The sequence below is a fragment of the Chanos chanos genome, chromosome 5 (genome assembly GCF_902362185.1).
Source record: "Chanos chanos chromosome 5, fChaCha1.1, whole genome shotgun sequence".
Classification (NCBI taxonomy): Eukaryota; Metazoa; Chordata; class Actinopteri; order Gonorynchiformes; family Chanidae; genus Chanos; species Chanos chanos.
In genome coordinates this window covers 1,239,622-1,252,500 of record NC_044499.1, presented here as the reverse complement: position 1 = coordinate 1,252,500, position 12,879 = coordinate 1,239,622, and the positions used below count along the sequence as shown (strand labels likewise).

Sequence of the window (12,879 nt, the reverse complement as noted above, 5' to 3'; positions counted from 1 at the left end):
ATTTGTATGGGTGTCTATATATACACACACACGTACAGATATGTATGTATGTATGTGTGTGTGTATATATATGTGTGTGTGTGTGTGTGTGTGTGTGTGTGTGTGTATATATATATATATATATATATATATATATATATATATATATATATATATATATATATATATATACATATATATACACATATATATGCCTGTATGTACACTCTCTCTCCATCACACTCTCTCTCACACCATCTCACACACGTTCTGATTGACACTCTATAAGTCACTTCGCAGTGTGTTCTGTGTCTCTGGGTCTCTATGGTACTTAACCACTACCAGCTGATTCTGACCTGCTGTATCAACTCTCTGTTCCTCTGTGTGTGTGTGTGTAGCCCGATAAACCTGAGGTGGTGCGGCAGAAGCGTAAGTATGAGAAGAAAGCCAAGCCCCTGGCGTTGACTGGATCTGCCCATCACTCCGGCCCGGCCGCTTTCAATGCTAAGGACCTGAACCAGTATGACTTTCCCAGTTCCGACGATGAGCCCTTCTCACAGGTCCGTGTGTGTTTGCACGCTGATTTTACACACACAAACACAGACTCACACACACACACACTCTCTTTCTGTCCCAAATGGTATACACACACTACTTCACAGTGTGTCTTTCTGTAGATGTTGTCTGGGTCGTCTGACGCGGAGGAGGAGAACGACCCAGACGGAGTGTTTGCGTTTCGGAGGCGTGCAGGCTGTCAGTATCACGCTGTGAGTGTATTTCCCCTCTCTGCCGTTTGACCATCAGGGTCTTTTTCTCCTCTCGCTGTGTATTGAGGCTTTTGTGTTGAAAGGCTCTGATTCCTCATTCCTCTCCCAGGCCCGCGTTGAGCAGTGTGGCAGTTGGCCCTGGTCCGATCCTGCCCACGGGGGATTGGGAGACATTCGTTACCGTTACTCGCTCACCACGCTTACGTCGCCATGGCGATGTCTGGGGTTGGCACGACGACGCGTGGGCCGAGGCGGCAGGTGAGACTGTCCGCCGAACGTTCACTTACTGTCCTGTTCATTAGGCCGGTTTTTACACAGAACCACAGCGTGCACCTGGGAACAGTAAATTCACACTAAGCTTGGGATGTGGCTCAGAGTGAAAAGCCAGTACAGGCCCGTTCTGCCGCGAGGCTCGGATCAGTCAGAACACTCTGACCCTTCTTGTCTCCTCACAGGGTTCTGTTGGACCGAGCACACTCTGACTGGGACGCGGTGTATCACGGGCTGGACCCGGATTGGCTAGCGTCCCCGTCGCTGTCTCCCACCCACCAATCCAGTACCTCACACACTCACACCAGCACCAATACCTCTGCCTCGGGCCCCGGCCCCGCCCGCCCCTCTCCCCTGTCCCCGTCATCATCGCCACGCTCCTCAGACCTCAGACAGATTCTACTCAACATTAAAGCTCGTCGCTGGAGGCATTTTAGGCCTCGGACGCCACCGCCAAACGACCTCGAGAACCCAGAGCCCTGGTCGTCACGGAGACCGGGCCGCAGAGGCCTCGTACGACCCACGCGCGCGGCCAGGGCCGCGCATCCCGCAGGCTCCGCCCCAAGCAGCAGGGTCCCCGCCCCGCCGCCCACACCTGGTGAGTATGCGGCCGGCACCCTCTCTACGCGCTCGCTCCTCCTCTGTGCCTCTGTCTTGTTCTCTCCTCCTTCTCTCTCTCTCGGTACCCCCCTGTTGGTCAGGGACAGAGGTACAGAGAGAGAAACGCTAATCAGCATTGCCCCGCTGAAAGGGGATAAAAATACTCTGCTTGGAGTAGATCCGTTGTCATTCTCCTCAGTTTCTGCTTGTTGCAGCTACAGAGGAACTGGCTTCTGTTTTCCTGTAGGAACAGTACCTAACCCCATTGCACTGCTGTTTTCCTCCTGGTGGGTTCACAGGCCAAGGGTTGTATAGAGATTTCTGTGACCTCTGTGTGACCTCCTCTCGTTCTCCGCAGCTTTCACCGCTGAGCAGTACCAGCAGCACCAGGAGGAGCTGGCACTGATGAAGAAACAGCAGCTGGAGCAGACGCAGCAGCAGCAGGCTGGCCTGTCAGCCACGCCTAACCCCCAGGTCAGTCTCCCACCCGGCCACGCCTTAACCCCCAGGTCAGTCTCCCAGCCACGCCTAACCCCCAGGTCAGTCTCCCACCCGGCCACGCCTTAACCCCCAGGTCAGTCTCCCACCCGGCCACGCCTTAACCCCCAGGTCAGTCTCTCACCCGGCCACACCTTAACCCCCAGGTCAGTCTCTCAGCCAGCCACACCTTAACCCCCAGGTCAGTGTCCCAGCCACGCCTAACCCCCAGGTCAGTCTCTCAGCCAGCCACACCTTAACCCCCAGGTCAGAATCTCAGCCAGCCACGCCTAACCCCCAGGTCAGTCTCTCAGCCAGCCACGCCTAACCCCCAGGTCAGTCTCTCAGCCACACCTTAACCCCCAGATCAGTCTCTCAGCCACGCCTAACCCCCAGGTCAGTCTCTCAGCCAGCCACGCCTTAACCCCCAGGTCAGTCTCCCAGCCACGCCTAACCCCCAGGTCAGTCTCTCAGCTAGCCACACCTTAACCCCCAGATCAGTCTCTCAGCCACACCTTAACCCCCAGATCAGTCTCTCAGCCACACCTTAACCCCCAGATCAGTCTCTCAGCCACACCTTAACCCCCAGGTCAGTCTCTCAGCCAGCCACACCTTAACCCCCAGGTCAGTCTCTCAGCCAGCCACGCCTAACCCCCAGGTCAGTCTCTCAGCCAGCCACGCCTAACCCCCAGGTCAGTCTCTCAGCCACACCTTAACCCCCAGATCAGTCTCTCAGCCACGCCTAACCCCCAGATCAGTCTCTCAGCCAGCCACACCTTAACCCCCAGATCAGTCTCTCAGCTACAGCTTAACCCCCAGGTCAGTCTCTCAGCCAGCCACACCTTAACCCCCAGGTCAGTCTCTCAGCCAGCCACACCTTAACCCCCAGGTCAGTCTCCCAGCCACGCCTAACCCCCAGGTCAGTCTCTCAGCCAGCCACGCCTAACCCCCAGGTCAGTCTCTCAGCCAGCCACGCCTAACCCCCAGGTCAGTCTCTCAGCCACACCTTAACCCCCAGATCAGTCTCTCAGCCAGCCACGCCTAACCCCCAGGTCAGTCTCTCAGCCACACCTTAACCCCCAGATCAGTCTCTCAGCCAGCCACGCCTAACCCCCAGGTTAGTCTCCCACCCAGCCACACCTAACGCACACCTTTATTTCTCAGCCATGCCTGACCACACCCTGCTTAGTCGGCTGTGCACTACAGATACACATATTTGTCAATACGCAACCACATAAAGGAGACCTGTACAGAGGTGACAAGAGGAGTTCTCTATAGACCACTGCATTTACACTGCTGAGAGTTGAGGGCTGCTTTAGTATTTGACACTGCTGAGAGTTGAGTGCTGCTTTAGTATTTGACACTGCTGAGAGTTGAGTGTTGCTTTAGTGTTTGACACTGCCGAGAGTTGAGGGCTGCTTTAGTGTTTGACACTGCCGAGAGTTGAGGGCTGCTTTAGTGTTTGACACTGCCGAGAGTTGAGGGCTGCTTTAGTGTTTGACACTGCCGAGAGTTGAGGGCTGCTTTAGTGTTTGACACTGCTGAGAGTTGAGGGTTAGGGTTTGATCAGGCCATTAAAATAGATGGATGGAGTGTTTGATCTGATGTCCTTTTCTTACCCTCCCTCAGGGTTTGGTGTCCAAGACGTTGGACTCTGAGAGCGCTCAGTTTGCTGCCTCTGCCCTGGTGACCTCTGACCAGCTGCTGGTGATGAAGAGTAAAGAGGAGGGGGTTCTGGGAGTTGGAGTCAACGGTGTTGTCTCAGGCTCTGGTAAGAGACACACATGGAAAGATGGTAATTCTAACCAGTCTGCAGGGTGCTGGACTATCTCCAGTCTGACTTCCAGTCTGTTGATTTGTTGCATTTAGTTGAACTGTGCGTTTTTGTTTAGTGAAAAGTGCTTCACACAGGCACTGTTGAGTCTCTCATTGAGTGGCATTATCACTGAGTACAGGTGGAGATGGCTTTATGGAAATGGGTATTTGCTTTATATGTGAAATGTAAGCTCAGACTGACTGTGTGTGTGTGTGCGTGTGTGTGTCCTGCACCTCACAGGAGTTTATAAGGGCTTTCACCACATGAGCACAACCTCCACTGGTCCACCTACGCCTTCAAACCACCAATCAGCTGCGCCCGTCACCACCAACAACGGCACTCCTGCAGCCAATCACCTTGCCAGCACCGCTAGCCCCGCCCCTGCCCAGGCTCTGATGGGTAATGCTCTCCGTGTGGGGGTGCCCTCCCCTGCCGGCGCCCTAAATGTCAGACACATTCAGCGGCCGCTCACGGTGCCAGCCTCTGCTCTGAAGCTGGCGGCCAATGCCAACCGACAGATCCCCAAAGTCGCCACGGGGCCCACTAGCCTCGACATGGGCTCCAGGTGAGAGAGAGAGGGAGTGTGTGTGTGTGTGTGTGTGTGTGTGTGTGTGTGTGTACAGAATACATAGCTATGGGATATGAGGCTGTAAAACACTCCTGTTTCTTAATCTGTGTGTGTGTTTGACCTACAGAGAAAACCACGATCAAGACAAGCCATCTCTCAACAGTTTAACAGACAATACAGTAGCCATGGAGGTTACGTAGCCACACACACACACACACACACACACACACGCCACCACCACCTCTGGAATGGGGCAACTTCTCTAGGTGCTATGCATCGTAGTGACGCTGTGTTTCCATGGCAACCGTTGGGACTTAACTGCAATGCTCTTTTTTTTTTTTTTTTGTTTTCTGTTTTTCTCCCTTCTTTTTCCTAATTGTTAATAAGAAATATGAACATCTGTAAATGATGAATTATGGCAGTCATTCTGTGTACAGTACCTGCATATTTGTAATACAGCCTCTTGTATATAACATTACTTAAATACAGAAAATGATCATTTGTGATGTTTTGCACTTGGGAAAAAAAAAATTAGGAAAAAAAAAAAGACATACAGCAACTTGTTGAGTGTGAGGTCTGTGTGAGTGTGAAGTTAGTGCGAGTGTGTGTGTGTTTGTATGTCTTCACGTGCATGGTGCAAAACCTGCTGTTTTTATCTATTTATTGTGCCGTGTTTACAGCGTTCTGTTTGTTTTTGTTTTTGTTTATTTTTTTTTTTATACACTGTAACCTCCTGGGTTTTCTGTGCAGTTGTCTGTGTGTCTGTAGTTAAAGGTATTTTTATGTGGGAAAAAAAAAAAAAACCAGGGCACCCCCCACCCCACCCCCCCCTCTCTCTCTCTCACTCACTCACTCACTCACTCAGATCTCTCCATCACAGTCAATTGTCTCCATCTCCCCCCCCCCTCCCCCCCCTCACTATTCACTTGGGTCTTCCATTCACAGAGCTTCAGAGATGAGTAACAAAAAAGCATCATGTCTTCTCCCAGACATCATGGCTGCTTCTCATTGATTTAAGCACTATATTCTGTTGTTTTTCTTTGAATTAATGCTGCTTTTATATCATTTCTCAGTCTTTCATTTGGACAAAATGGAGAGATCTCCGTTTGGCTTTGGGGTGAAAAGCCTTCTTCCTTTTTTCAACTCTGTGAAACATTTACAGAAGGTCGTTGTTTTGTTCACCTCCTTTCTCTGTGTTTGATTCCAACTGCTCCGTGTACTGAGAGACTTGGTCGTTTTGTTCCTTTTGCTGGTTTGAAAACTAAAGGTAATAAGGGAGAGACACGCAGTACATGCTCTTCACGCACACGATCCATCATCATTCCAGTTTATATGAAAATATTAAGGAAAACGAGAAAAAAAAAAAAAAAAAAAAGGACAGATTCTGTTTTCTGTAAGAATTCTCCAGACCCACCCGCCATCGTGGTGCCTTTCTCTGGGAATCCGCGAGCTGTCTCTTCCGTGAAGAGGATGGTACATCACAAAGCTACCAGTAGTTGTTCTTTGGACGTACCACAATGTGAATGCCCATTCCTAAGGCAACAGTGATCCTTGAGGTTTTGTTGGTTTGTTTTGTTTTTTTTTTGTTTTGTTTTTTTTCCTTTTCTAGTCCCACCTGGAAGATTGAATTCTAAAGAAAAAAAACATGGAAAAATGACAGAATTCTCGTATGAAAAAAAAAAAAAAAGATGAAATAAACCCAGGGCATTAAGTGTGTGATCAGCACAAGTTTTTCTTCAGTGTCTCCTCCTCTGTGAGTGTGTCTGCAACACGCGTGAAGCATATCCCAGTCTGATTACATTTACCCAGTCTGAGAGACCACCAGAATGCTGCCGACAGATGCATCTTTAAAAGCAGTGGTGGTTAGCCTCGCTGGAGAAAAAGGGCGGGTTCAGGTGGAATCGTTTTACGTGTCTATAGCTCTTGTTTTAGGCTCCTGTCAATCCTGTGTGTCTAGTGCCATCCAGAGGTGAGACGCGGCAGCGCGCGTCATGTGTAGATTTATCCACAGGGCCGCGAGCGTGGAGTGTACCTTGTGGTTTCTCCACGGAAGGTCGTGTTAAGGAACTGACGAGTGACCACCGCACTGTAGACAAAGCTCATCACATTAGACATTCTCTCCGATGTCTCTAAAACACACATACAAAAAGTAACTTATTTGTAAAACTTTTTATGTTACCGTTTTCCTAAAACAGTCACTCCAGTAGCAGTGTATGAGAGCACACAAAGTTTTAGGAATTCTTAGAATATAAATGGAACCAGTTCAGACATAACAGTTAAGGTTTAACCTGCTGGCACTTTGTTGCTGTTAAACGTTAAACGAACTGGTCCATATATTGCTCCTCTATCACCTGAAACAGATTTTACAGCTGCCAAAGCTGTAGAGCACCAGAGGGCCATGGCAACAGTCAGTCAGTGTGTCACCATGTACCAGCAACAGTCAGTCAGTGTGTCACCATGTACCAGTAACAGTCAGTCAGTCAGTGTGTCACCATGTACCAGTAACAGTCAGTCAGTCAGTGTGTCACCATGTACCAGTAACAGTCAGTCAGTCAGTGTGTCACCATGTACCAGTAACAGTCAGTCAGTCAGTCAGTGTGTCACCATGTACCAGCAACAGTCAGTCAGTGTGTCACCATGTACCAGCATCAGTCAGTCAGTCAGTGTGTCACCATGTACCAGCATCAGTCAGTCAGTCAGTCAGTGTGTCACCATGTACCAGTAACAGTCAGTCAGTGTGTCACCATGTACCAGTAACAGTCAGTCACTCAGTCAGTGTGTCACCATGTACCAGTAACAGTCAGTCAGTCAGTGTGTCACCATGTACCAGTAACAGTCAGTCAGTCAGTCAGTGTGTCACCATGTACCAGCATCAGTCAGTCAGTGTGTCACCATGTACCAGCATCAGTCAGTCAGTCAGTCAGTGTGTCACCATGTACCAGTAACAGTCACTCAGTCAGTGTGTCACCATGTACCAGTAACAGTCAGTCAGTCAGTCAGTGTGTCACCATGTACCAGCAACAGTCAGTCAGTGTGTCACCATGTACCAGCATCAGTCAGTCAGTCAGTGTGTCACCATGTACCAGCAACAGTCAGTCAGTCAGTGTGTCACCATGTACCAGTAACAGTCAGTCAGTCAGTGTGTCACCATGTACCAGTAACAGTCACTCAGTGTGTCACCATGTACCAGCATCAGTCAGTCAGTCAGTGTGTCACCATGTACCAGTAACAGTCACTCCGTGTGTCACCATGTACCAGCATCAGTCAGTCAGTCAGTGTGTCACCATGTACCAGTAACAGTCAGTCAGTCAGTGTGTCACCATGTACCAGTAACAGTCACTCAGTCAGTGTGTCACCATGTACCAGTAACAGTCAGTCAGTCAGTCAGTGTGTCACCATGTACCAGCAACAGTCAGTCAGTCAGTCAGTGTGTCACCATGTACCAGCAACAGTCAGTCAGTGTGTCACCATGTACCAGCATCAGTCAGTCAGTCAGTGTGTCACCATGTACCAGCATCAGTCAGTCAGTCAGTCAGTGTGTCACCATGTACCAGTAACAGTCAGTCAGTGTGTCACCATGTACCAGTAACAGTCAGTCACTCAGTCAGTGTGTCACCATGTACCAGTAACAGTCAGTCAGTCAGTGTGTCACCATGTACCAGTAACAGTCACTCCGTGTGTCACCATGTACCAGCATCAGTCAGTCAGTCAGTGTGTCACCATGTACCAGTAACAGTCAGTCAGTCAGTGTGTCACCATGTACCAGTAACAGTCAGTCAGTCAGTCAGTGTGTCACCATGTACCAGCAACAGTCAGTCAGTGTGTCACCATGTACCAGCATCAGTCAGTCAGTCAGTGTGTCACCATGTACCAGCAACAGTCAGTCAGTCAGTGTGTCACCATGTACCAGTAACAGTCAGTCAGTCAGTGTGTCACCATGTACCAGTAACAGTCAGTCAGTGTGTCACCATGTACCAGCATCAGTCAGTCAGTCAGTGTGTCACCATGTACCAGTAACAGTCACTCCGTGTGTCACCATGTACCAGCATCAGTCAGTCAGTCAGTGTGTCACCATGTACCAGTAACAGTCAGTCAGTCAGTGTGTCACCATGTACCAGTAACAGTCACTCAGTGTGTCACCATGTACCAGTAACAGTCAGTCACTCAGTGTGTCACCATGTATCCACAGGGTGTTAGCTGTGGACTTGCCTGCATTTTAAAAGTAGAGACAGCAGTTTGACTGTTGGTAGTTGATATGTGTATATACAGAATGAACATGTCATACTCAGTTCTCCTTCCCTATACATACACTGAGGTTGTTCAGATCCTCTCAGCAGTATCATAAGACTAGGATGTCACATTTTCAAAATTCAAATTCTGTGAAACATCAACAATTCAGCAATAATAAAACAAAGTAACAGGGAAAAACCCAGAGCAGCACCTTTAAATATTTTGTAAATTTAAAGTACCATTTTCAATTTCATTAAAAAAAAAATCAGTAAATAAAAGCCTCAGGAAAAAAATGGCCTACATCTGTGTATATGTCTAAGTCCAAAATGTAAATTGGTAACCAGCTAAACTGGAGGAATATTTTTTCAAAAATGTCTGATGCCCTCTGTGACCCAGGAGGCCAGTGTGACGTCACTGTTGGTAATCTGAGGAGGTCCAGACTGATAAGAACACTGCTGTAATCATGTCAAATTATAGAAGAGACTCCACGGACCCCAAATAAGACAAACAGTAAGGCTTCAGCAGTTAAATGAGAGCATCAGATTAACCAGACGCACCCAGCGCCAAACTCAGACTACCGAAGCCTGATCTGGTCTAACAGCCACATGGACTGAAACTCTATGACTGTTACACGGCTCACACACACAGGACCAGGCAGCGTGCAGCTAGAGACCCTAGGTAGGTTTACCCCTACGAGGAATTTTTCTTGGTGTGTTGGTGCACCATCCACATACAACATACAAATACAAATAGGCATACAGATACAAATACTATACAAGTACATCACTAAAGTACAGTAACAGTAATGCAACACAAACAAAACAAGTCTAGTAGCAGTGCAGGGAGCTGGACGATGTGCAGGGAATACTATAAATGTCGTGCTAAAAGTATATTAAAGAAATAAACATAAATATTGAATATAAATGTAGAATGTGCAAAGTGAAATAAAATCTAATATAAAAATATATTAAAAGAGGTAGAAGGTATATTGAGAGATGTTGTTGTGTGGTTAATGCTGACGTAGAGGTCACAGAGGGAATTGAGATGGGGACCGAGGACAGAGCCCTGTGGCACTCCGACTCAGAGACTGCAGAATCGCGATACCGATTCTCTCCATGAGATCTGGTGGTAATGACCTGTCCGGTTGGAGGAAAATCATGACGTAGCGGAGCTGAAGATTGCTAAGTCAGAGAGAGTCAGGACGAGCTTCCAAATCCTAGAGAAGTCAGAGGAGAGGCTGCTGAAAACCTGCAGCTACAGTCACAGAGTGATAAAAGGTAAGAGATGACAAGACAAACTGTTACTGATCCTTGAGGGGAAATTCAGTCACTCCAGTAGTAGTAGTGGTGCACAAATCTAGGTAAAAGTACCAAAGTAAGAAAATAAAATCGAAGGTGATGGAAGTCAGTCCAGCTGTAGGAGAATCATGCATGGAGACAGAATGCGTCGCACAGCTGTTTAGACTAGTGCTGCAAATAACGTGAAATGTGTAGAGTAATGGATGATTTAATCTTCAGCATTCATAACAGTGGAGGAATGTACAGTATATATATGTACCATGACCAGTGTACAACATATAAGTATAGATATATAATGCTGAAATACAGTGCCTATAAAATACAATATGAAGTGCAGACTGTCAGGCTCTGTCAGTCTCAGGAGCATGTGGATGAAAGCACAGTCTGCAATGCACACGAATGGTTAATGTTTAGGAGCAGGAACTGTTCAAAGTGCAGGTCTGCATGTGTGCATAAAGGTTGTGCTTGTGATGGGTAACAAAACACTCTGCAAACTGCTGCAAGGGTGTATTGTAATATAACAGTGGCAGACCGTATGTATTGTAATATAACAGTGTCAGACCATATGTATTGTCATATAACAGTGGCAGACCGTATGTATTGTCATATAACAGTGGCAGACCGTATGTATTGTAATATAACAGTGGCAGACCGTATGTATTGTAATATAACAGTGGCAGACCGTATGTATTGTAATATAACAGTGGCAGACCATATGTATTGTAATATAACAGTGGCAGACCATATGTATTGTAATATAACAGTGGTAGACCATATGTATTGTCATATAACAGTGGCAGACCGTATGTATTGTCATATAACAGTGTCAGACCATATGTACTGTAATATAACAGTGTCAGACCGTATGTATTGTAATATGACAGTGGCAGACCATATGTATTGTAATATAACAGTGTCAGACCGTATGTATTGTAATATAACAGTGGCAGACCGTATGTATTGTAATATAACAGTGGCAGACCGTATGTATTGTAATATAACAGTGTCAGACCATATGTATTGTAATATAACAGTAGAGGCAGACCGTATGTATTGTAATATAACAGTAGAGGCAGACCGTATGTATTGTCATATAACAGTAGAGGCAGACCGTATGTATTGTCATATAACAGTAGAGGCAGACCATATGTATTGTAATATAACAGTAGAGGCAGACAGCAGCTGGCACAAGGAAGCGTCTTAAACGCTCTGTATTGCACCCTGGCTGGGTAAGCCGGGGTCTTAGGGAGTTCCTCCGGTCCAGCACCTCCCTGTTCAGATGGTGGGAGTTGATGTCTAGAGTGGAACACACCTTGTGTGTTGCCTTCCATTGCACCACAGTCTCCACAGAGTCAAGGCTCAGCCCCACTGCAGAACTGGCCTCCTCAGCAGGCTCTAATACTCCTCCCCCAACACACCCTAGCAGAGAACAGGGCCACAGTGGACCTGTAGAACTTGTGAAGTAGCTTGCTGTGCATGTTGAGGGGCTTGAGTCTCCTAAGGAAGAATTGTCTTCTTTGATCTTCCCTGAAGAATGCATCAGTGTGCCCCACCCAGTCTGGCATATTACTGATGTGAACTCCAGGTAATTAGAGGTCTTCACATCCTCCACATCCTCATCTTCATCTTCATCGTAACTCTTGGGAAGCTGTTCCCGTTTCTTGGAGAAGGTCAGTGGGGTCCTGTCTGAGCTTTACAGAGCAGAGCACTAAAAGAACCATCAGGAACCAATCGGCAGCAGCAGAAAACTCCTTAGGATGACGCTGATTGAAGAGATATGACCAGTGGAGCCCCATGCTGTCTTGTCATTCTTCATACTGTCTACTAGTTGTGTTTTCATTTTCATTATCGCTGTGTTGTTTGTAATTTGCCCACTGGGTCGGCACCTATTGCACACCTGGCTGGCCTAGAAGGGGTCTCCTCTCTCTCCGTGGGCCTTCTCAAGATTTCTCCTATTTTTCCCTAGCATCTTGGTATTTTTTGAGGAGTTTTTTCTTGCCCGCTATGAGGATCAAGTCAGGGGGTGCCACCCTGCTCTGTTTGTCGTAATCCTGTGGGCATGTAAAGCCCTTTGAGACTGTAAACAGTGATATTTTGCTTTAAATAAACTTAAACTTAAAACTTGAAAACTTGGAGTGTGCAGATTTGCCTTGTGGACACAGGCTGAGGCGTATTCAGCCTTGTCTGGGCTGCGTCCTGGAGGAGGTGCCTAACATGACCCAGCCATTCAGAGAGGGAGGTTGTGTTTTGTTTATGGTTGTTCGTTGAAAGATGTGTCTACGCATTTCATCTGTCTCACTGGATATTTTATTCTGCATTACAACATAATAAGAAATATTTTTATGGGAAATGAGAGTGAGAAAAAAGGAACAGATCGTATGTTTCAGTTCCTTTGGCTCTAACCAAACCCACTTCAGAAACGGTCAAATTCGGGGAGGTAAATTATGGTGTTTATGTGATGGACACTCAGACTGAACTTTGTTAGGGTAAAGTTACCCTCTGTAAGGAGTATAAACAGCCCATGTCCTCTACATACCTCTCACGTCTATGTTTACATTTGCATTTAATCGTTAGAGGAGACGATATGTGAAGTAGAGGGGGTCTTTCAGTTGATCAGAGTCCCAAAGTTATTGACAGCAGTTTAAATTTCTAGTGATTACTCTGGTCATTCTGGTGGCCAGGTTTAATGGAATGTAATTGTATTCTTGTATGATTTGAGTTTTCCGATGTTTTACTTTTGTGGCAAGAGGCATGTGTGTGCCTGCTTCCCGACCACACCGGTGTCAGGTCATCTGTCACCTGAAAAGCTCTGACTGCCAGTGGTCTTATCTGCCACCCTGAGTACTTCTGCCATCTAGTGGTGAGAGGTGAGAA

The 12,879-nt window shown here is 47.3% G+C and overlaps 1 protein-coding gene across 1 annotated transcript in view; it reads left to right on the top strand.

The window, feature by feature from the left end:
- Window positions 1-4,992, top strand: part of epc1b (enhancer of polycomb 1b) — a 24,453-nt gene extending 19,461 nt beyond the window's left edge. The window contains exons 7-14 of the mRNA XM_030775194.1: window positions 378-539; window positions 657-746; window positions 856-1,004; window positions 1,202-1,614; window positions 1,975-2,090; window positions 3,723-3,864; window positions 4,150-4,474; window positions 4,605-4,992. Coding sequence (XP_030631054.1) covers window positions 378-539; window positions 657-746; window positions 856-1,004; window positions 1,202-1,614; window positions 1,975-2,090; window positions 3,723-3,864; window positions 4,150-4,474; window positions 4,605-4,677 — 1,470 coding nt within the window. The 3' untranslated portion in view covers window positions 4,678-4,992. The remainder of the gene's footprint in view (window positions 1-377; window positions 540-656; window positions 747-855; window positions 1,005-1,201; window positions 1,615-1,974; window positions 2,091-3,722; window positions 3,865-4,149; window positions 4,475-4,604) is intronic.
- The last annotated feature ends 7,887 nt before the right edge of the window (window positions 4,993-12,879 follow it).